General features: G+C 42.0%; 1 protein-coding gene across 1 annotated transcript in view; it reads left to right on the top strand.

Moving 5' to 3' along the window:
• pdzrn3b (PDZ domain containing RING finger 3b) overlaps window positions 1–23,691 on the top strand; it is a 103,414-nt gene extending 79,723 nt beyond the window's left edge. The window contains exons 4-10 of the mRNA XM_083938387.1: window positions 15,315–15,568; window positions 18,112–18,196; window positions 19,876–19,974; window positions 20,142–20,204; window positions 20,428–20,529; window positions 20,762–20,878; window positions 21,365–23,691. Of these exons, the coding sequence (XP_083794513.1) occupies window positions 15,315–15,568; window positions 18,112–18,196; window positions 19,876–19,974; window positions 20,142–20,204; window positions 20,428–20,529; window positions 20,762–20,878; window positions 21,365–22,876 (2,232 nt within the window). The 3' untranslated portion in view covers window positions 22,877–23,691. The remainder of the gene's footprint in view (window positions 1–15,314; window positions 15,569–18,111; window positions 18,197–19,875; window positions 19,975–20,141; window positions 20,205–20,427; window positions 20,530–20,761; window positions 20,879–21,364) is intronic.
• The last annotated feature ends 2,013 nt before the right edge of the window (window positions 23,692–25,704 follow it).

Here is a 25,704-nt window from a genome sequence, read left to right as displayed (position 1 = left end):
AGTAGCAGAGTCATGCAGCGTATGGCGTATGGAGCCATACACATTGTCTACATACAGGACAGCAAGAAGGACCCAGACAACTGTACTACATGACACTGCGACTAAGATACTCCGCTGGGTAAGGGCTGTCTAACTGCCCTGGGGAAAACCAGCTTAAATATGTATCTGGTTTATTTGTTTTCCCTGGCTTTGCGCCTGAGTGTTTGGAGAGAAATTCATAGGAAAGAATGCTCAGTGTCTCTTTCTGCTGGATTAGTATACCAGAGGTCACCAAGTGCTTATTTAACTGGGGCACAGAAAGGGTAGGCTGTAACAAAGCTGAAAAACATTGCTTTGGATGCGTAATTCAGTAAAATTTAACACTTAATCTGTCATACATGAATGTCTTCTTGTGACACTTTGAATTTCAAATGAAGCCTGGAACTGTTAAATTATATTTAGGGGTCTCTTGAGAGAAACATATTAGTACTGTCATGAAGTGAAACGCCTTCCTATCACTGCACAATAGATGTAATGATGCTTATTATATTAAGAAGACTTTGTCCCATATGATGACCTCTCTGGTAAACCCCATTCATAAAATAGCCCCCCTCATGAATAATCAATGAGCGGCCACTTAATAAACATGAGCTCAGCAGAAGGCTGGAGAGCGTCAGAGAGGGAGGGAGCATGTGAGTCGGGGGGGGGGGGGGGGGGGGGGCTGAGTGTGTGAGAGGGACGAGGCTGCTGAGCAGAGAGAGATACAGCCACAAGCTGGGGGGAAGTCAGTCCTGTCAGCCAAAGAGCGGACAGAGGGAGTCAATTCAGAAAGGAGGAGAAGAAACTGAAGATATCTGCAACCACTTTCTTCCCTGTCTGAGTGGCTGGAGGGAGAGCCTGAATGGTGTGATCTCCTCCACCATGGGATGCAGCCTCTGTACCCTACAGAAGCCTGAGGAGCAGTATAAACTACTCTATGAAGTCTGCCAGGTACTGTGACCAAGCCTCTTCAAACCTTAGGGAGAGTTTTTGTTGACTCTTTGGAGGTTGTTTTATTGTACTATTTGCTGTTTTGGCACAGTCAGTTTTTGTATTTTGTTCGGACTTTGCTCAGCTCATGTCTGTAGGGTCACTGGCTGAGTGAGAGCAGATTAGAGCGGAGCAGAGTGGAGTGGATTGAAGTTGTTGCTGGCCGGAGCTCCTGCAGCTGAGCAGCCTGAACTCTGGCCGCAGGGGTCAGCGAGAGGTGCCGCGCTGTGCTTAAAGGAGGGGGTGATGAAGAGGTGACAGCTCTCTCAATGTGTCTGCTAGTGTGTGCCGAACACTACCCACCTCCTCATTGTCAACTGAATGCTGACTCTGAGATTTCCGACTTTAACCCCTGTTTGACTTTCACTAAAGTTTATATTTAACAGTCCAGTGCTTGTTTTGCACTTTTTTTTAACCACAAAGAAAAAAGAGCAGACTTCTTATAGATGCACCATTAACACATGGGGAGAATGTTCTCACAAGAGCAATAGCAGAGCACGATCTTTTAAACAATACTTGCGTACAACCCTGAATAGTGCTGTTGCTGCTGATTAGTGTCATTCATTGATTGGTTTATTAATTGCCATTGGTCAAGCAAAAATGGCAATCTGCTTTGAGCTTCTCAAACATCAAGATGTACCACTTGTCTTTGTTTTATATCACTGTTAATTGAATATCTTTGATTTCGGATTGTTTGTCAGACAAAACAATCTGAAGACATCGGCATGGTCTTTAAGAGATTGTGATTCACAATTTGATAATATTGGACAGATAAATGGATGATGGAAATAATAATCAGTTGCCCCAATTAGGGCAATATGACAATATTTGACAATATGACAATATTTATCATCTAAACTATAATATAGTTATCTATATTGTTTCTATGGCAATGTGGAAAAACCAGCAACTGTACTGCATTACGGGCACAATCTACAACTATTTCCATTCTGATCATTGCACGTTATGTTAATTTTTCACTTTAGTTCTTAATAAAATGAGAAAATACTTGTTTCTTTTCATTTGTCCAGTATTTAATTCACACAGGAGTATACAAAACGAGGCTTTAGCGTGTGGTCATTTCACATAGACTATTGAATTACCAGAAAACATTTTTATTGAGCTATGAAATTAACCATATGAGGTTAGAAGATTTGTATTTGCATGTTAGATTCATTTTGAAAAGATGTTTAAAATCGCGTTTAAAATGATCAAATATAATTTTAGCTTGAGCCAATTTTCTCAGACGTTCAGGATTTCAAAGCAATAAAGCATCTTCTTCCTTTCTACCAGAATCTTTTCTGCTGCCAGGTGAACTCAGAATATACCCACCTTTGTTCTCAAAATCATATATTATAGACTGTAGCATAAAATGGAAGATGTTTTGTATTGAAGGCATAATGAAATTTACCTGAATTATTACATATTTCTTCAGTGGAAAAAGTGTGGGTAGATAATTTATTGTGGGACTTGAGTGTGGTGCCCCAGGACAAAACCTACAGCATGTTGCCATTCTCTGTGCTTTGCTGCGTCATCAACTTTAATTGAGACTGCTCACTCAGAGTGCTGGTTTAGTCATCTAAGAGGGTTTGTGGCAGTCCAGTCTAATGAAAGAAAACATTGAACAGCAGACAGTGTTCCACTCTGACAGGCCGTGTTGCACATCTTTGAAGACTGTTTTTTGTACCACGCTCAAACTTTTGAGTTTATTGTTCCTCGTCCTTTTCATCTATAATGGACCCTGGCCATGTGTTATCCTCCAATCAACCCGAATTACATCTCCATTTACTGCACAGGGTGCCTGGTGGCACGTAGCTGGTTTAAATGAACGTAATGATCAAGCTCTCTGTGGATTGCACTCATTATTCTCCCTCCTGTCAGGGGAAGATAATATTGTGCCTGCAAATAATTCAGCTTTGATCAGGTCTGTCCATGAAACAAAAAAACTAAACAGTATTTGCTTGGTCTCAAAGGAAAGATGGGTGCTGTGCAGTGGCATAATAAATGGATTACGGGTGCTGATATTGGGGTCAGAAAGCCCTCTACCCCTCCACCCCCCAACAGACCACTAATAATAGCAAAAAAACACGGTTTATGGAAGAGGGATTTCACTTCTTTTGTTCTGCTGTCTCTTTGGTCACATTATCATTGTCCCTTCTCCTGGATTAGCAGACCTCTTCTGTCTATCTCACAGCAGTCTTTATTTTTGTCAGTTACTCCGTCTGCCACTGAGGCTCTGTCAAGAAAGTCAGCATGCTGGGTTTAACATGACAAGTTATTTGTTATGTTGCTGCCTTTAGACAAGGCAAGCACCTTGCCCCATATGACATTAGAGGTAACGCAGATACTTTTCCATGCACTGTGAATGTATATTCTGTTTTAAAAGGTCAATGGTAATGATGCTCGAGGAATTGTTGGGTGTTATGTTAATCATAAATAAGTAAGAGAGTGTGGTCTAGATCTTTATGTGAAGTGAATTGAGATAACTTTTGTTATGATTTAGCATTACAAATAAAATTGAATTGAATTAAAGTCGTGGATGAGACACTTTTCATACTTGCTTGGTTGTTTTTCAACAGTGACATTCTTGTAAAAGCTTTTCTTTAGTGCTGCAACTAAAGCTTATATTCATCATCCAGTCATTTGCCAATTGTATTCATTAGTAATTGATTAAATGTTTAGTCTATGAGCAGATATAATGTAAAAAATCATAATTTCCAGAGCCCAGGGTTATGTCTTCACATGTCCTGTTTTGACTTACAAACAGTCAATTCAGTCTCGTAACATGGTGCGGAGAAAATTTGGGGAAGTTAGCCAAGCGACCAAACCAGAGTCAAAGCATTGGTTTTGAGGTGGATTTAAGTGTGACTAAACGAGAAGCTTCCACGGATGAGATGAGCGCAGCTTTCGCGAACACTTTTTTCTCTTTGATCCTTCTGTTTGAATATGGACCAGGCACCTGAAATTGTGCCTTTTATCCATTAATTCGCCAACATGTTGTTTACTTTCTGAGCTTTGCCCCGATGCTGTTAGTACGTCACACGCTTCGTTGATCTGATTGGTTGATTTGGCCCGTATGTTGGTGATAGACAGATGGTTTTTCCAATCAGCAACCAATATTTTCGCCCCTTCCTAACAATCTCTAAACGAGAGTTCCCAGACGGATATGTTTGAGCAGATGCAAAACAATCCATCTGGCTGAGACAGGTTAGAGAATCACAGCTCTAGTTTTGACATTTATACTCTCAGGGTTTACTGCAGACTTGATGCCATGAGATTTGACCCACTGGAAGATGTTTTTACACCTGCCTTGTTTAGTTCAGTTGAATCAAACCCAATCTGCGATGCAGTAGAGCATGCAAACTGTAGCAGCTTGCGTAGTAGTAGTAGTAGTAGTAGTAGTAGTAGTAGTAGTAGTAGTAGTAGTAGTAGTAGTAGAAGTAGCAGCTAGCCAGAGAATTGCATAGTAATGTTTCTGTCACAGAAATATACACTGGCACAGAACACAGAGCCTTCTTTCTGTATTTCCTTTACTGCTTCTTAACCAGACACATCTCAATGAACATTCTCACATGGTTTTTGGTGATGCACTTTGGCTTTTGCTCCAAGTTTGGAAATCCATTAACCAATCCAGACCAGAACGAATGAATAATATGTGTGAAAACACCCTTATTTTAAAATTTGAGTTCTGAGGCCATATCTTATGCGTAATTATTTCCCTTTCCCAAAAAGTGACTGAATTACATTAATAACGCAACTAGGAGCTTAATACCCAGAACTGACCTATTATACCTCAATGATCAGTCTAGGACAGAACACATTACAGAGCAGAGAAAAACAGACACAACCTGTCTGGCCCTCTGACACACAATGTTCATGTAATCATTACATACGTCCTACTAGAAGGTGCATTCATTACAAGCATTGGTTAATGATGTCGGAAGGGCCATGACTGCAATCCCTGTGCATGTTATTGTAAAGCTTTTTTAAAAGCACATGTGATGTGATTGTACAGCACAACCTTGATATTTTTTGTAGTTTTTACGAATTGTGTTGACGCAATTGGTCTAAGCTCCGCATGCAAAATATTTTGAAAAGAAAAATGTTCAAAGACAACTCGTCTGCTGCTATATTGTAGTAATGGTAGTAGTAATGTAGTAATGATTCTTGATGCATTTGCAGGCTTTCTCTGGTCGTGGCCACAGGACTCACACATAAACCTTTTCTTTGCATTAACTGTATTAGCCTAAGCATTTTTGTGCGTTTTCATGGTACCGATGGTGCTGAATGAAATCTGTGTGGGCACATCTTTAGCTTGAACCTCTTGAGGATCCTGGGAGGTCTTATTTCTCCTCACTGATAATACAGGCAGATCCTCTTTTTCAGTGGGCCTGGCACACTGCCCAGTCTGTTCTACCCTCCATCTCTCTCTGTGGACTTAATAATCCATGAACACTTGAAATCTTTCCAGTTCATTAAACACCTTTGCTCCAACTCCCATGTTGAACACTCCCAATATGCTTTTACTCTGTTTTATGAAAGTCAACAGACTGTGCATCTTTTTTTTTTTTATCTGAAGGCATTTTATCAAATCTAGCAGGATTAAAAATACTTGCTTGACTTGGTAATATAAGCAGTATGTTTGGAAATAATTAATTAAGACGTGTATGTTATTTTCTCAAAGGAATCGCACTGATGCAATTTTTTGTTGGCAGCACTGAGTGTCAATAGAGCCATACTGGTGATCAAACATTGTTAATGTCTATTAAATGCAGCCAACCTGGCGTTTTCCCTTTTTGTTATGATCATTAAAGGCCTGAGCGGCGGCAAGCTCGGTGCTGCCTTTTAAACTTGACCCCTCTGACAGCAGCGAACCCCTCAGTCCTCTCTTCAAAGCTGAAGGTAAGTGCCATGTGGAGATGTAAGCTCAGCTGCTTTTGTCAGGGACTTTAAGGTATAGGCCTTGGAAACTCTGTTTGACAGTCCTAGGGCTCTTAATCTCTCAAGAAGCACCCTGTAATGGCTGTGGCGCCGTGCTGCGGCACTTGCAAGACCCAGAGCTTAATTAGAGCTTCAGCAAAAGCTGGCTGCTGGGGCTCTGATCCATGCAGAACTGATCTGGACTATTGTTTGTCTGCTAAGTCCTTTGCTTTCTAAGGTCTCTCTGTGTCTGTCCTTCTCTCCCTCTGTTGATTTTTCTCTGTCTGTTCCCTGCAGAGAAACAGCATCTTAAAACAAAAAACGATTGATCTGCTGAGCAACAGAAGTTTACAAATGAGCTCGCTAGCTTTCCTATCCAAAGCTTTCCAAGTGCCATTGCCTAATTAGCCATATTTCTGATTGAAGGCTGCAAAGATGTCATGCTCACCTTAAGAAGCCAAGTTGTGACAGTGCCAGATGGTCTCAGTATGACATCTTCTAGACCAGACAGACAGATAGACAGCTAAATTAGGTGGAAATATTTCTACATGACATCCCATCATCCCTTCAGTCTGTCAGAAAAATCTGTCATCAAAGCAGTTACCAGAAAAAAAGGAACTTGCAAAGATGCAGCTCGGCCCATTCAGCCCTAGCCCCTGTAATGAGGCTTGACACAGACGGCGGACAGAGACAAAGCAGGGGTCGCCAGCTCCAAGCATGGCTGCCGAAGCCTGACACTGTGTTTTTAATAGCAGCTAAGATCTGCCCTGGTGTGCCGTCACATCTGTTAAACGCTGGAGCAGGTGGTCGGCTGCCACAGGGGAGCACTCGCAGGATGTCAGTCCAAAGCAAATGACAAAGAAGGATCACAGCCACAACTGAGATATAAGAAGGTCCTGACAATACAGCAGGACAAGACTGAGAAAGATAGCAGTGATCTGGAACTATAAGTGATCTTTAAGTGCATACAGAAACATTGATGTAGCATATAAGAACGTTAGGAGTTTATCCATATCACCCAGCCCCACCACATATAGATGTCACTCAATATACATGTAGATGTCATGGACAAATGATGACAAATGGCTCAATTCCTCTGTACTCGTGGATGTCAATAATAATTATAAAATCCCATGAGGGCTATATTGCAAACCAAAGCTCGTTATGAATGCCTGGACGACAAGACTCTGAGGTCCTTCACCAACAAACAGAAAGCACCACTAAGGTCAGTCACAGATTATTACATTTGCTATGTAAACTGCAACTCACTGGCTAAATAAAAAGTCAGCACAACTCTAATTCTTTAGTAGAAGTTTTTCTTTTTACGACGAGGCTTGAGGTGGGGTGATTTTAACTTCAGCAGATGCATCAAGAGATCGGGGGTGACTCAACCAGCCCCCCAGAAAGTGCGGCGAACTTTGAAGCCAATTTGACATTGGTGGAATAGCAACTTCCGTGTCAGTCATGTGACGGCATTGGTCCCAGAAATACTTTTTTCCCATTGACTTACATGGTAAAAGAGACATCTGTAAATCTGTGGATGAATAAATTAAAAATAATTTAATCCCCATTCAAGTTAGTTGGAGTGCTAAACTGGAAATATCTGGTGTGGCCGGGGACAGTGCGGATATATGGCAGAAGTTGAACCCAGCCTCGGACGCTGTATTGAGTCCTCTTAATACATCCATGGACTCAATAGTCTGTTAGATTTTTTTCCCAAATAAGAGGTTTGTTTTCTGTTGTACAGTGATCCTAATTTGCATCAATTGGCTTTTGTTTTGCAGGGCATTAACCTGATTGTCACTGTAGGAACATGATTAAGAGTTTGCTGTTTAGCATTAACATTAACATTAACATGCAGCTTGTTAGTGCCTTATTCGTGTGTTGCATACAACACATAATGAATAAAACATGTGTGGCCCATGTGGCCCTAGAACACTCACATTTGTCTGATTAAGGATGATTAGGACGCCCCGTTATCAGGCTGTAAGAGCGCACTCACACTGTCCCCCCCTCCCTATCCCCCCGCGGCCCACGCCCGTTTGTTCTCACACTGCCTGGGCCTCGCGCTAATGCTTCTTGCCTGCCTATATGTCATCACACCGTAACACATCATACGCATTGATTGACGTCATCGCGATGCGTCGCTTTGTTTACAAAAGCGTGCAGTCTTTTGGCCACATAATGGAAAGCAGTGCAGAAAACATGGTAACCTGAGCCTCCCCCAGCAGTGTGTTGACCAGGAACTCTGCTTGTGATTCAGAGTCTGGCATTATGTGTCAGACACAGTGTGATTTAGACTCCTGCCACCTGCACGATAGGAGCTGTGATCCTTCTGTGGAGATTGGACATCTAGAAGACTTATTTTGTTGTTTTGTTTGTGTGTGATTGATGCGTAACACATGTTGCTCACTCTCCTCCCCGTCCTCCAGTGGAGTTTATCTCTGCACAGTTCTGTTTGATCACTGTTGGAGCAAACTTGACTTTGCTGACCTGAACAAACACACTTGGTCCTGGCAAAGAGCTCAATTCTTCACAGTGTGTGTGTGTGTGTGTGTGTGTGTGTGTGTGTGTGTGTGTGTGTGTGTGTGTGTGTGTGTGTGTGTGTGTGTCTGTGTGTGTGTCTGTGTGTGTGTGTGTGTGTCTGTGTGTGTGCGTAGCTGCTGAGGCTGAGGAGAGAGGAAGTCTGGGGTAGTGCAGTGAGATAACGGTGCTAATGAAGCATGATACAACCCTGGGTTTCTGCCTGTTTGCTGATTCCCCCGTGAACTCCACCCTTTATTAAACTTTACAGCCCTATTCTCATATCTGTAGGGAACAGAAAATGATGTACTCTAGGCAAACTCTGGTCAGGCAATCTCCTCCTGCCCATTTCAGGCAGTATAGAGATCATAGACTGTATAAAAAAATGGACATAGCCTCTCCATCAAGGTCCATTCTCTCAGCTTGATCCAATCTTACTTGCCTAAGGGAGTCGCCATCTTGTCAGACTTTGATTCAGCCTCATTTCCTCTTACCAAAAAAGGGCATTGATGTGACGTTGGGGGGAGGGAGATACGTCAATCTGGCTGACGAGTGAAAAACTGCCTATTTACCTTTGGAGTCAATGAGAAATTGCTTGCCCTAGTGGCTACTCAGCGAACTGCAATTTTTGGCACTTCCTTAACTGACCAACCAGGAAGTTGCTGTGGTTGGGGCTTGATAGAGATGCTACAAGTTATCAGCAAGTGGACACCTCCAGTCCTGAAAAATAGCTCCAAAACAGTCAGTCACTATAAACCCCCATGTTTACAGCCTGGTACAAAATGGTTTGGTCGCAATAGCTACTTTCCCCATTCATGACTACTGTACAAACCCGGAATTTTTGTACAACTCGCCCATTTAATTTATATCAAGCTTTAAAGTTCTGCATAATTAAGATCTGGCAGCTTTGAGTGACAGGTGGTGAGCATAGACTGTAGGCTTCATTCACCCCACCTCAGCTCAATCTACCTTTTTGCCCATTTTTGAATTAGCAGGAAGTTAGGCAGCATGAGGTACTGCCAAGATTTTGAAGTAGTGTCTGCTTTCAAATCAAGGTTTTGCAGAATGGCGTCTGAGCAGTGGTGACCTCAGCTATGTTTCACCCTCCCAGGGGCCCGACTGACACACAAGAATGGAATAATTCCTCATTTTTTAGGGCCGCCCAGCCCTATCTGTCTTTTTACCAGCTTTCTCTGTGTGCCTGTCATTTATGAGAGAGCATGCTGTGTACCTGTCCCGGTGCTAGGCTCGCTGACCAATAACAACACTAGCACCATCACAAGTGTTAAAATGTTAATGATTTGTTTTACTATCAGAATTCGGTCTGAAAATTTAAAAGGAGAGTCTGAGTCTGAGTCACTGGTGCTACTCCGTTTTACCAATAAATCCATCTGAGAAAGAAAATATGTTTTTTTCTGAGCCTTTTCAAAAACATAATGGATGGAACAGAATTGTTAAGCGGTTTAAAACTCAACTATCCAAGTCAAGAAAAGTTCAGCAGCTTCCTGAGACTCACTTCACACCTTCAACTAGTATCATTGGATGAGAGAGAGAAAGCAGAAAGCACACTGGAAGTGATTTGGGTTCTTAGGGCACACTCACACTGTCCATCCGTACCGTGCCAAAGCACGTTTGACGGCTAAAGTCTAGTTCGTTTGACCAGTGCAAGTGCAACCTTCCCTAGGCACGGCACGGTTGCCGGCCAAGGCCCCGGCTCGTACACGAGCGTGCGCAAGTGTACGAGCGTGAGCATGAGGCCTAGGGCGGTTCTGACGTCATTTTCATGTGCGCCTGTTCGGAAAGAAGGACATTTAAAACAATGGCGGCAAATAAAGGCTGCTGTGTTTTCAAGCCTCACACCTTAGAAAGTTTTTTGTCGTGTCAGTTAAAAGAACATGTCAAGACACACTTGGAATTGTGCGCATCCACACACACACGCACACACACACACACACACACACACACTAATCATTGGCTGTTCCTTGAAATTTTCTTTCTTTGTTATGAAAATGGTTAAAAGGGAAATAAAAGAAGGATTAGCTGTGTTTTTAAAGTAGATTGACCCACATTCAGACTGCCACTCAAATATTATATAGGCCCCCAAAAAATAAGCCTTCAAGTCTTCATGCTCTCTCTATCACGTCAGCACTCCTCTCTGTACCAAAATACAGAATTCTTCTAAGAAGTGTATCCGAGCAGAAAGAGGAGGCGAGCGCCCCGGCTCTCAAAGCTCTTTAAAATGCTCGTCTATAGAGTGAAGTTACCAGGGTTCCCTCTGCCCGGCTCTGAAAAGCATTGTTCGCTTGGCAGAGTTTCTTTTCACCTCACTGCATTTCCCCAAGGAACAGAAACACTGGCTCTTTAATGATGTTCTTCTCCTCTTTATTAAAGGATTAGCTTGTGATTGAATGGCTGCATCAAAGATTAATGTTACATAACACAGTCAATGAATTGACATAATATCCTGCAAAGGGTTTTCTATAATGATTAGAAGGGGGGTAGAAGTAGATGTCTACTGTTTATTTTTGCAGTGTCACATTTTTGCAATCAGGTATCCAAATATCTTTTAATATTGATGTCCCTGTATTTCGTTGATTGTTATAATTGTCTATATGATTAACCCATGAATGAGTTGCTCTCCCAAACAGCAACTCATTCATTCATTCATCTTCAACCGCTTATCCCGGGGTCGGGGTCGCGGGGTCGGGGTCGCGGGGGGTGCTGGAGCCGATCCCAGCTGACATTCGGCGTGAGCCGGGGTATACCCTGGACAGGACGCCAGTCTATTGCAGGGCACATAGAGACAGACATAGACAGACAATCATTCACACCTACAGGCAATTTTAGAGTCATCAATTAACCTAACACATGCATGTCTTTGGATTGCGGGAGAAAACCGGAGTACCCGGAGAAAACCCACACAGACACGGGGAGAACATGCAAACTCCACACAGAAAGGCCCAGGCCGGGATGCGAACCTGGAACCTTCTTGCTGTGAGGCGACAGTGCTAACCACTACACCACCGTGTAGCCCAAACAGCAACTGTCCAATCCAATTTGTCTTAGTTGCAAACGGAGGTACTGCAACAGAAAAAATGACATTGAATGTTAGCATGCCTGGCTAACTAGCTCACTGCCTAGTGTTCCTCCCAAGGCCACGAGCATTTCATACTACATTCTTTTCTGTGTTTACAGGTTACATTAAAAAAGCAAACCCATAGTATATACTGTACGTGATGGCCAAATGAGACTCCATTTAGCATTATGAATCCTTTTCTTTCCATTCAACAAAGCGTTGAAAGCACACTGAATTGCCATTCCTTGAGCCATTTTCTTTAAACCAACATACCCCATGGGATCAACAAATACAAAGTGGTTCATGAAGCTTCAATTGGCCATCACTACTGCGTAGTATTTCCCCAAGGAAACTGGTCCTGCATGCTTTATCAGTGTAGGGTAATATTCAGGTTCTGTCTTGCATTTTTGGAGTGGGGAAGGTTAATGCCCCAGCAGCCCTGGTGTTTCATTAGGTTCTCATCACTAAAGGCTTTTCACATGTAATATTAAAAGTGAAACATGCTTTTTAAAAATACGAACCATGACAGGTAAATCTAAATCCAAAGTAAATAAGCTAAGCCAAAGTGAAGTTGTGGTTTTATCATACTCATAATATAAAGGCTGACTGGCTCCACGCTGCAAAAACAAGAACTAGGCCATCTATGTATTTCCATAGCTTTTACACAGATCATCATCTGGTTATTATGCTGACTTTTGGCGTAATAGATGTTAGACATTAGCCTCAGTCTTTTATTCCATTATAATATCATATATAAAAAAGTAATTTGAAAGTATTAAAAAGTCATCTGCAGATCAAATTTTTAAACTACTCATGGAACCTAACCTTAGCTCAGTTAACCCGTGAAATATTAACTGTTAAGTAGTAGGCCTAACCTGTTTTCGTCTATCTCTGTCTGAAATCAAGGATCCTTTGTTTCAAAAAATGTACTATCGGGGCGAGTGGTACGAGCAGTCGCCCCATGTAAAAAGGCTGAGGGTCTTCGATTCCGACCTGCGGCCCTTTGCTGCATGTCTCCTCCTCTCTCTCATCCCATTTCCTGTCTGTCCTATCTAATAAAGGCTTGAAAAAAAAAGTACTATGATTTTTAAATCGGCTTTCGTTCTTAACGACACATGTAAGAGAAGAAAGCTTGACAGCCATAGCAACAGTAACTAAGGAGGGCAAAGATTGGCGAATGGGCAACTCAGCTATGTTTTAACTTAGACTGATTATTGTATTTGTTACTTTTTTGATATCCAGGTTCTCATGAATAAGAAGCTCCATGTCAATGAGACAGGCAGCCTTACCCCATCCACCATAGCACAAAGATAATGAAAAAGACGGCGCTCGCTGCCAAGCATCTTTGGCAGCAGGTTAGCAATCACTGATTACACACACTCACACGCGCACACACACATAGATTCCCTCATCAGCATCTCAATCCAGCTTGATTTGTGTAGCCCTAGATTACAGTTAAGGAGGTATTCGGAGTCTGTTTTTTTTCGGCTCAGCACTGCATCAGCGTGAGTTTTTGGTTCTTCACAAGCAGCTGAGCAGCTCCTGTGTTAATGCACGGGGTTAACATGGCATAGTTTGAGAGCTCAGTGGTGGTGAAGCATTGTGTTTTGTGTCAGGGGAGTGTTGTGTGTTTTTTCCCAGTGTGCTGCAAAGGGCCGCTCTGTGTCAGAGGTGAGCGTAGTGAATGGAGGTCGTGGGACCCCCTCCACAGCTGGGAGGAGACTCCCCCCATTGAGAGCACTGAGGCAGAATGCTTCTGGCCCAACAAGAAGGGGGTGAGGGCTTTGTCTGTGGTTCACTGCCTTTAAGTAGCCTCAGGATTCCTGGCAACCAGGTTTGACTGTTGGTGCCTGCATGCAGAGAGAAGAAAGCACAAAGGCGCTTGTATTCCTTAGCTGATGTACAACATCATGGCGTGCTGTGGGAAACAAATATGGTTGAGGATGTGAGGTCCAGTGTCATTTTAGGAAGGCTTATTACTGATACCAGCAGCAGCAAAAGATAGGAATTAGGATGTCTTATTGTGTGTTTTGATATTTTGGTTGATTGACTCACAGTCAAGGCCAGGTTTTCCTTTGCAGGGGAGGGCAGTGGTCTTAAATCTCAAGGTTGTTGGGGGTTTGTTGTTTCAGGGGGATTTCATACACTAGTATTCCATGATATGATAACTCACTTTACTCAATGTCAAATTATTCAGAGCAAACTGCAACTCAATGAGCTATTAATTTTTGATGTCCACTGAGATGATCCAATTATCCTGCAGACGCAGGATTAGCATTAATCTACTCTGGTTATTAGTGGGCACATAGCCTATTCTGACTTACTGCATTGAGTTCCTTCCTTTTCCTGCCTTTCTGTCCTTCCTCTAAGCACACAGTCCCACACACACAAACACACTCACATAAGCCCAGCGACTTTAGTTTCTCTATGTACTCCTTTATAGAAATATGTACTCAGCTTTTACATTGTCTGGGTCAAAGTCAGGTTATGTATATAAACAGCATTCATTCCCTTTAGGAGATTTACTTGCAGCACCACAGTTAAGTCTGCAAAGTGTGCCATGAATTGGAATGAGACAACCATAGCCGGAAGGTGCAGGCGCACCAACCAGCCACATGTTTATCAGAAAATGAATCCTCAAACATTGACTTTGCGTGTGATAGATGTCAGGAAGAGCTAGAAGGGCCACTAAAGATTTATGACACGTGTAATGACCTGCAACTTCACTTATGAGAAAGTAAGTTTACTCTAAGAAAGCCATGAGCATGTGTGTCTGCATTGGAGAGGCAGGAGGAGAGAGCGTTGAATCTGTGAAATGAGAGGAGCCCCAGGCTGAGATCCTATCAAAGCCTTCGACACATCCAGGAATCACAAACTTTCAAATTCCGTATGATACGGCAATTGAAAGTAGAACAGCAGCTCTGTGGAAACCCTGATAAAATCATAGGGCCAGTGTGATGAACTAGAATGCAATATGGCTGTAGGGGATTTCATCTCTAAAGTTCAACGGGTTAATGCTTGTTTTAGGGTTTCATGTTTCCCAAAGTAGATACTTTGATGAATATACAGTTGCATTAGTGCCAAAGGGATATTAAAATTGAATCTGTGCGCTCGACCTGATATTTTGGACAGTATAGATCTTTGTGAAGACTTAAGTCTTCTTTATTTAATGTTAAGTCTCATTGGATCTGGAGACACATTTAGAGCACGGACTTTAGAGCTTCTGCGCTCATCATTCATCAGCACACAGAGGCCTTAAGTGGCTCAACCAAACTTAATTAGCCTCTTCTCGGCGACACACCACAGCCTTTTGCTCCAATTAAACTCAGGTTAACACAGGGCACCCACTCCACTGTCTCTAACGGGAGGTCAGATTTATCCTCTGCTGAGAAATTACTTAGCTAAATGAGGGCTCATCCATGCAGCTTCAGCTAATGACCTTGATTAATTAAAGAATGACTCGTCCTAATTAAGGTCTTATTCTCTTTGGTCCGGGTCTGACCCTGTAAAACAAGCCGAGGCAGTAATGAGCCATTTCTCCAGCAGAATTATCACTGCTGAGAGTGTGTGGGCACAGTGCTTCATGTGAGACCTTAATCATCAGAGATAATGATTACATCAGTGTGGAATAAAGTATCCTCTTCAGTCTACGATCACAGCAGCAAATGGAAATGCATCCGTTGCAAATGCAATCCTATGATTTCCCTCCTGTTTCTTCTCCATCAACAAACAACACGGAATCTTTAAAAACGTTGCTGATTTGTTTCTTTTTCCTGTCTTCTTCTAGGTCAATGGCAAGGACCTCTCCAAGGCCACCCATGACCAGGCGGTGGAAGCCTTCCGCACCGCCAAGGAGCCCATCATGGTCCAGGTTCTACGCCGAGCCCCGCATCCCAAAGTGGTCAGCCCAGCTGGGGACAGCCAGGTCTCAGACATCAGCACCCAGACTGACATCACCCTGCAGCACATCATGGCCCTTACAAACCGGTCTCCCTCTTCACCCCCCATGACGGAGCTGGAAGAGTATCTGCTTCCAGAGGAGTGAGTACCAACTCAGTTCATGAAGGACTATAGAAAGTATAAAAAGTGTAGATGGTTTAGAAATTGATCCAAGGTTGTCCTGATTGTCCACATAATACGTACAATAAACACTACATGCCCCTACATATATCCACACATATGCATAGATTTACATACACACATTATACACAAATCAACAGGTAATTGTATTGAGTGCTACCGTGGAAGAATTGACAATACTCCTGCCAAAGTGAAATTATATACAGAACACAGAAATATTCTTTCATCACTATAGACATATTATTATAGAAATGTATGATTGCCCAAAATACAGTATATTGCCTCAGTGGGGGCCTAAATTGGAAACTCCTGGGTTGCTGGACCTTAGTCGAACTGGGGATGAATCACCGCAGTGCATAACAGTGATACATGAAATAAATGGTGCTGAAGAGAGCAAAGCAGTTGACCCTGGCTCAACTTTTGCCAAAATGCATTGCAGCTGTTTTTGTCTTTGTTACATGAATTCGGTATTACTACTATTTACATTGCAAATGTTGCAATGAGATTATTATATTAATGAGTATTATACCCCCTTGTGCAATTTTTTTTTTTGATTTCTCATAAGCCTTCACATTGATCTTTTAGCCCCTCTTGATTGCATTTTATCATTCAATCATCTAACCTAGGGCTGTAGAAATCGACCAAAATAATCCAGTACCATAGTATTGAAACGTCTCCATTCAGACGATACTTCAATCAATCGTTTTTGTACCCAGATCTTGCCCACATCAAATCACCACAGGTGTTCTTCAATTTAATGCAACGCGTGATTGGCCAGCTACTGCGGCAGATTGCATAAAATTCCACCACAGCACAGATTATACAATCTGTATAGTCCATATACTGTATATATGGGCTATACAATTTGTGCTGTGGTGAAATTTTACGCAACTAAATGTTTCCATTCACATGATGGGTATAGAACATAGACAGTATAAAAAATGGATGTAGCATCTACGTCGAGTTCAATTCTCTGAACTTGATCCATTTGCCATCTTGTCAGACTTTGACCCCGCCTCATTTCCTCTTAACCAAAATAGCATTGATGTGACGTTGGGGGGGAGGGAGATACGTCCATCTGGCTGACGAGTACCTCCGAGGAGAAGTGAAGGCCAGCGGCTAGCTGTCACTCAAGAGGCTGTGCCCCTAATTATTCATAAACTTTAACCTCCAATAAAATAAAAACTAGCCTCGTTCATAGAAATTCACCCCTCAGTGTTATCGTGGAGATATGACCTAAACATACAGACTGGACTGTTATTTTGTACCAGGCCTTAAACAGGTCTAATTATGCTGTAAATATGGCCTGTTTAATACGGGTGTCAATAAAAAAAATGCTCTATTATGAAGCCTGCCCCTAGTGGCCACTGGGTGAACTGTAACTGTTTTTGGCACTTTTGTGTTGGATCAACCAGGAAGCTGTGGTGGGGACTTGGTATAGAATGAAGTAGAGAAAATTAGGTATTGGTATCACTTAAAAGATACTGGTCCTGGTACTGTTAATGTCATTTTCTCAATGATACTCAGCCCTATTGGCACCTGAAGCAACACATCCCACCAGAGCAGCCCCTTGCATTTATTCAGTCTCTCCTCCAATCTACATCCACAAATATAAACCTAATTAGGCCTAATTTGGTCTTCAGGTGGCAGGACACAGTTTACTCTTTTTTTTTTAAATTGTGGTAAAAAGAAAAGATCATTAAACATGTTTCCAGAAAGTCCACTTTAAATGAGCAGATATAGGAAATCAGAGCTCAGCAATGTTAAAAAGGTCAGTTCCCTCTCAGAGACAGTCAGACCTTTCACCTTAATAGTTCATTAAGAGAGCAACACCTTATCTTCTTCTCCAGACCGCACGGCTGTGACAGCGCTGGATGTGTCTGAAGTTTGAAGGGAAAATGTCTCTGTCACTTATTGGAGATGACAGCTCCTCCGGGGCAGACAGCCGCATTAAGATGATGGTTTAGTTCAGGCTTATTTGCATATTCCCAAATTGCAGCCATTGTTTGTGTGTGTGTGTGTGTGCTTGTGCGTGTGTGCTTGTGCGTGTGTGTGTGTGTGTGTGTGTGTGTGTGTGTGTGTGTGTGTGTGTGTGTGTGTGTGTGTGTGTGTGTGTGTGTGTGTGTGTGTGTGTGTGTGTGTGTGTGTGTGTGTGTGTGTGTGTGTGTGTGGCCCTGGTGCTCAGAGAGTCTGGCTACAGCTTCCAGCCTGTGGCAACAGCAGTTGCCCTTTAATGAATGATTGTGATTCCTATGATTGATTGCAGAGTCAAATTAATAGCTCAGCATGTTAATTTGTGATTAGCCTCCGGGTGTAGCATCAATGTATCTGATTCAAGAGTCATTTTTGCATTGAATTCTTTTTACTTCCTCTTCTCATCGCATTTAATTTTCAAACTCTGGGGCAAAATTAAATCCAGATTGACTAATGTGTTTGTGAAGGATTTCTTTTTTTAATGTGTCTACGTTAAATTAAACTCTTCTACACTCTTTTTCTTTTCTCAGGCATCCCCCACATGCATATTTTGACCCCAATGACTTCCTGGAGGTCATTCAGCAGGACATAGAGCGTGAGGAGCTGGAATATGAGGTAAACATCAACTCCCTTCTCTGCTCTCCTCTCAATAAAGATGTGCATTCAGACAGCAGTGCATCATTGCTACATAAGCAAGCCTCGCCTCTGTGTCTCCAGTCCAATGGCCTTGCTGGCGACCATAAATCCTGATGAATCACAGTTATTGATGGGGGGCTCTCTCTACATTCAGACACTGAGATGTAGGCCAGACAGGTTTCGAGTTGGTGGTTTGTTCCAGCAGATGCACAATGGTGACATCATTACTTATTAGTGACAAGGCCTAATAAGTCTTCCTCTGCTGGTGGATAATTAGATGGTACAGAGAATAGATCTGCAGTGATGAATCGGATGATGCACCCTCACAATGCCTGGATGAGGCCATCATCAAGCCGCTGCTGTGCTCCTTCAATGACCTATGATGACCCTGACATCCCCTCCCATTAAAAACAGCCTCCTACTGCTTGATATTAATAATATACATGGAGGAGCTATGAGGCTTAGACCAAGAAGGTGGAGTTCTGCTTGGCTAATGGCAGATGCACAGCAGACAAATACTGAGTTACCCCAGTGTCCTGGCAGGATGACTCTCCATCTTAGAAAAAATGCCTGCCATGGCTAACACTGATTAGCTCGGGGCAGCAAGTTGAACGCATTAAAACAGCTTTTTTTAACCACTAATACTGCTCCAAATAAGAGGGTTGGTGTTATTTGGAGCAGTATTAGTGGTTAAAAAAGGTGTTTTAATATATTCAACTCACCATCCCCAGCTCATCAGTGTTCGACGCGGCAGGCTGTTAATCTATGTTAATAGTTCATACACATACATTTTTTCTCAATGGCTTATTCGATGACCAAATTGGCCTAAAAAGACCCTAGAATGATTTTACACTGGTATTTCACTTTAATGTTAAAAGAACACATTATTTTTCTTCGACTGTCTGTCTGAACATACCTGTATTCACCCTCAGTCTGCTCTGATTGTTCTGCGCTCTCTGCATCTTTGCACCATCATTGCAGTCTGGGAGTGACTGAAACAGCACTGTAGCAGCACTTTCTACCTATTTATAGTGTAGTTGTGACATCACAACTGTGAAGAAGTCCTAACAGCTTGTTTAAAGACACAGTTTCTGAATACAGGCTGTGTGTATTTCTCTGTGGATTGAGTATTTTCACACTTTCATAATATTTATATAGCACCTCAACCTGTTTTATAATCAAAGATCAATGTTACTACATTCTTCATCTGACTCTCAGCAAAAAAGGAGTAATTTCCCAAAATATGAAACTGTTTCAAAGATAGTCTTCAGTATTCAATCACAGCTCAGTTTTGGGAGGTTTAACCCCACATAGCCCGTCCTCTGCCCTCGAAGAACAGCCCTGCTCGTATCTTTATCTGTATCTGTGAGATTACAGGTGTTGACAAGTGAAAAACGACACTCTGCCCGTCCGCAGTCCATTGCATCATCTCTCATTCTGTCAGTGGGCCTCTAAGAAAGCCAGTGGCTTCTCTGCGTCCAGCTGAAAGATTCATTACAGTGATTGATGGACCACTGTTACTCCATGATCCAATTTTGTAGTCCGTATATTAAGTCCTGTCCAGAAAAACAAATATACAACCATTTTCTACTCAATCTTGAAAAAAAGAAAACAATTTCAGATGTATGGGATATTTATTTGAGCATATGTCCTACCAGGAAGTGGATTTGTACCGAGCCAATATCCAAGAAAAGCTTGGCCTGACGATCTGTTACAGGACTGATGATGAAGATGAGGCTGGGATCTACATAAGTGAGGTATGTGGTGCAGGGTAACTCTCAAATCTATTTTAACAGTTAAAAAATCAGAAATGGAAGCAATACCTCCAGAAATGTAAAGGTAAAATGCAGAAAGAGTGATCTCAGATTGGACAGAATAAATTAGTGGTAATCTTAATCTTACTTTTTTATTTTATTTCATGTAGATTGATCCAAACAGCATTGCTGCCAAAGACGGCAGAATTAGAGAAGGGGACAAAATCATTCAGGTAAGGTCCATGAAATCTAAGCAGTTTTACTTTTCTCTTCAATATTCAGTTTATGTATATTTCTAGGACGCAATTGGTTGCTTATAATTGAATCACCAATATTGAAAAACAATGTTACCTTTGTTTAAAATTATGAAGTGGTGCTGGTGGAGTTAAATGTAGCATAAATGTGTTTTATTTTGAAAAGATCACGTTTTGAAATATCTCCTTCTGTCCCCCCAAGATAAATGGTGTTGAGATCCAGAACCGGGAGGATGCTGTAGCACTGCTGACCAGTGAGGGGAACCGGAATATCTCTCTGCTGGTGGCCAGACCAGAGATCCAGGTAATTAGGATGCCATTATTAGTGTGAACTCAGTAAGATTAATGGCAGCAAGGCATTTCATGTTAAAACCTCATATGGTCACTTTTGGAACCAAATATGGTGTGTCTTCGAATGCCAAACAACCACAAACAAAAGTTGGGCTTTTAATAGAAGACGTTCAACTTTTTGAGTAAAACTTTTTAGTGAAATATTTGCATCTAATGATGCATCTCTTCTCCCTGCTGTGTCTCAGCTGGACGAGGGTTGGATGGATGATGACAGGAACGACTTCCTGGATGACCTCCACATGGACATGCTGGAGCAGCAGCACCATCAGGCTATGCAGTTCACTGCCAGCATGCTGCAGCAGGTACACACACACACACACACACACACACACACACATGCGCACACACACATGCACAGCGTGTAGAGGCAAACTAGCACAATCAATCTGCACAAACACATATGTTCATCTATAGATTATTTTGACCGAGCCAATTCTGCCGACGGTAACAGCTGTTGTTGTCAATTGTTTCTGGCAAAGATTGTTTTATGGAAAAAAAAAACTATTTGAAGCCTTTGTTATAGAAATGTTTCAAATTAAATGCTTTACTGAGTTGTATCAGTTGTAATAGTAGATAAAGTATGTTTGTGAGTTTATTTGCTCATTAATATTAACTACTAAAATAAAGACTGAACCCAAATTCTAATAATTTTATATTTTTATATTTTTTTCATTTAGGTTTTGGTTTACAACATTATTTTAAAGCGGGTTGATTCAAGTCAATAATTGTACTTTACAAAATTAAATGACGCAGCACTATTTCTAAATTGTTCCGTCCGATTTTTACAGAAGAAGCATGAGGAGGATGGAGGCACAACAGACACAGCCACCCTGCTGTCCAACCACCATGAGAAGGACAGTGGCGTTGGTCGCACAGATGAGAGTACGAGAAGCTCGGAGCAGGAGAACCTCGGTGACGACCAGACCACAGCTTCTAACACGCTCGGCAGCTGCAGAAAGCTCACCTACAGCCAGGACACTCTTGGCAGCACTGACCTGCCCTTCAGCAGTGAGTCCTTCATCTCTGCAGACTATGCTGACACTGATTTTCTGGGCATCCCAGCTGATGAGTGCGAGCGCTTCAGAGAACTTCTGGAGCTGAAATGCCAGATGAGGAACAGTGGAGCCCAGGGACTTTACTACCAGGGTTGTGGGGCAGAAGGTCAGGACCAAGAGGGTGTGGACAAAGAGCTGGAGATGCTCAACGAGGAGCTACGCACCATCGAGCTAGAGTGCTTGAATATCGTCCGTGCTCACAAGATGCAGCAGCTGAGGGAGCAGTGCCGTGAGTCCTGGATGCTCCACAACAGTGGATTCCGCAACTACAATACCAGCATCGATGCACGTCGCCATGAGCTCTCAGACATCACTGAGCTGCCGGAGAAATCCGACAAAGACAGCTCCAGTGCCTACAACACTGGCGAGAGCTGCAGGAGCACCCCTCTCACATTGGAGCTATCCCCAGACAACTCCCTCCGTCGAGGAGCAGAGAATCAGGGTCCAGCTGGGGCGTCCGGCTCCACCAACTCTAACGGTAGGATTCTCAAACCTCTCCTGTCCCCCGTCCAGGAAGCATGTGGCCCAAGTCGGAGCAGAGGCTCCTCTAAAGATCCAGATGGAGCCCTGCAGGCAGAGAGAGAGGAGAGGAAGCTGGGAGAGTCTAGTAAGTCAGGGCGGAGCTTTTCCCAGCCACGTTCACCATACAAGCATGCCCACATCCCAGCTCACGCCCAGCACTACCAGAGCTACATGCAGTTGATCCAGCAGAAATCAGCCGTGGAGTACGCCCAGAGCCAGATGAGTCTGGTCAGCATGTGCAGGGACCCCATCAGCCCCAGTGACCTAGAGCCTAAGATGGAGTGGAAGGTGAAGATCCGCAGCGACGGCACGCGCTACATCACCAAGCGGCCTGTCCGAGACAAGCTGCTGAGGGAGCGCGCCCTGCGCATTCACGAGGAGCGCAGCGGCATGACCACGGATGATGACGCCATAAGCGAGCTGAAGATGGGCCGCTACTGGAGCAAGGAGGAAAGGAAGCAGCACGCAGTTCGTGCCAAAGAGCAGAGGCAGCGCCGAGAGTTCATGAAGCAGAGCCGAGCAGATTGTCTGAAGGATCAGTCTGGCCCAGAGGACAAAAAGGAGCCAAACATCATCGAACTCAGCCACAAAAAGATGATGAAAAAGAGAAATAAGAAAATATTTGACAACTGGATGACCATCCAGGAACTGCTGACCCACGGTACCAAGTCACCAGATGGAACAAGGGTTTACAACTCACTCCTGTCTGTGACCACAGTCTAAATCCTGCTCTGAGTTCAGGTGACGGCCCAGCCAGAGAAGGACGGACTGGAGGGGAATGGACTGTACATAGGACACTACCAGTTGGGGTAGAGATTCCTGCCTCGTTCAATGTGGCAACATTTTGTAAATAGGAAATAAGGAAAGCCTTTCCTGGACGAACACTTTCCACCACTGCGGTGAAGAGAAGGTCTTTATAATGATGGTTGGACTCGACATGAATGGGACATGGCTATGAAGATGATTTTGGAAACTTTTTTCAAATTCTTTAAATAACCTTTTCTACCTTTGTGCTTGCTCTTTTTTAATAATTTTGGAAACAAAAACACTATGTGACTTTTTTGGAAGGTTTTGAAAGTCTGTAAAGACGTGTGCCATACATAAACAGCCAGCATTTACACTATTTTACATTATTTTATTCGTACTATATATCTCTTATCAGTATTTTACTGTTATGCATACTTAATGCTTTTATGGAAACAGTGCTATTTTCCTGCAAGGTAGAACACAATCCTTTTCAAAAGGACTTTTGTAAATTAAAAAATAAAATTTTTGTAACAAATCCACTTTTTTAGTTTTAATTTCTCTCTAATGGTGCTGATTTCCCAAAGTTAATACCACCAGCGATGTACCATCTGTCACATAAAATAGAAGACATCATAACGAGATATCATTGTTTATGTACGTATCTTAAGACAAAGATGTTTCTTAAATTGAAATTAAAATGCCTGTGTTTGTTAAAGCACACATTGTAGAAGCTTTTGCTCTCTTAGGGTTTCATGTATTGGACAGAATAACAGCTTAACAAATCTTTAGTTAGCCACACAATTTGATGTCTTGTAAAATGAGAGAAATAATAAATTATTGTTTTATATATGATGAGCTTTCAAATGTTGTTGGAATTTTTTCATTTGTAAGAGTGTATAAAAGAAGTGGACATAGCCACTGTGAAGTCACCCATTCGTGGACTACAGTTTGCAAACCATGAGTTTGGTATTTTTCTTGTTGTTTTGCAGCCAGATGTGACCATATTTGGACAAGAGCGTGGAGTCAAGTTATCAACTAACACTAGCAGTAGCTTTCGTGATTCATGTTAACTGTGATATTAATTGGGATGCTAATTTTGGCTAGCCAAAAAAACAGCTTAAAAATGTACTTGTGGGAAAAAATGACAGCTGACTCAGTGTGTCTTTGAGTACAACAGAATGCTGAACAAGACATTCATAGTTTTCAGTTCAGGAAAGTTAACTGTATGTTTCGGTTGCCACTGTGAATTAGTCAAAGTTCTAAGAGGAAAACACGGACAAAACCCCAAAACAAGTTTGTGGTTATTTAAATGTACATAGTGCTGTGGATACACATAGCTTAGCCTCTAAGCAGTGGTAGCAACAAGTCAATTACAAGGTAGCCACATCCTAAAATATACCCTGCTTTATTGTCTATTTTATTCTAAATGGAGCTGTTATTTGCTAAAAGGAACATCATGCTCTATTTGACTTGAAACTAGTGATTAAGACCATAAACTCAGGAAACATTTTTCTACCTTTTCCTGAGTTTATTACCTGACAAAACTCAGGAATATGTAGAAAATGTTTATTGAGGTAATAAATCAAGTGAAAAGTAGGGCTATTTTCTCATTGACTTATATACAATTTTTTGCAACCACTAGGGTCGACCGCTGCTGGACATTAGAAAGAATGTAGGTTTAACGCACTTGGAAGTTGGTTTCACTTTTCATACCTGGAAGTTACTAGGCCTGCAACTAACGATAATATTCATTAATGGATAATCTGTAGATTATTTTCTTGGTTAATCAATTAGTTCTTTGGTCTAAAATGTCAGAAAATGGTGAAAAATGTCTATCAGTGTTTCCAAAAGCCCAAGACGCACCATAAAATTACTTGTTTTGCTTACAATGCAAAGATATTCAGTTCAATAGAAAATAAGAAGCTGGAATCAGAGAATTTGCCCATTTGTTCTTAAAAAAAGTTGAATATTAAATTTATTGGCAATTAAACTTAGCAGTTGACAGATAATTGATTCATTGACTAATCGGTTTATATAGAGATAAGACTTGGTTCTGTGGGAGTCTGAAATGTTTTTGTCCAAGAGAAACACAGTCTGCAGATGTTTCACTTATTTTGGCTTCTGGGATTACAAGCGATCACAAAACACCATGAGCCAATAAGAATAATAAAGGTAAAAAGCTTCCCTCTCAAACAATAAGGTGTGACAAAAGAGATGTCAGTCAGTCTGTACAAACCCACAGACACACAGGCCACAGAAGAGATCTAATCAGGCAAATAAGTAGACAAACCTGTGTGTGGAGGGTCTTTAAAATTAAATCAGCCTTTAATCATTTTAACTTCTATCTGCAAATGTGTGCTTAAAGACTACATCTACTCTCCATATCACATCCTCGACATCTATTAACTCCAATGCGACAAACACTCCAGTGAGGCTGTTTTTAAATGGGTTGAATAGTTCACACAGTTAGTAATAGTTACAATAGTTGTAATAATCCATCAGAGGGTGTTCTATGTGACAGAATACCCACAAGGATATCTCTAAGGTTTGAAAATAAATGTTTACAAAGGACCCAATCAAACTTTAAATCTGTTTCCTTCTGGTGCTTGTTCAGCATTAATGTTGTAGACTGTATAATAAAAAAATTCCCATGCACTCTTTCTAATACATTTTTAAATATAGAATATGCATTCTTAATGAAATCATCATGTAACTTTGCCAAGTTGTGGTAGTGATAGCAGACATCCTGAGGCAAAGAGAAGTCTATGGGCTTTGTCTGTGTTTCATGTCAGAGCCCAAGTAGG

Source organism: Echiichthys vipera, assembly GCF_963691815.1.
Source record: "Echiichthys vipera genome assembly, chromosome: X".
Taxonomy (NCBI): domain Eukaryota; kingdom Metazoa; phylum Chordata; class Actinopteri; order Perciformes; family Trachinidae; genus Echiichthys; species Echiichthys vipera.
The sequence above is the reverse complement of the archived record's forward strand: the minus strand, read 5'-3'. Positions and strand labels throughout refer to the sequence as shown.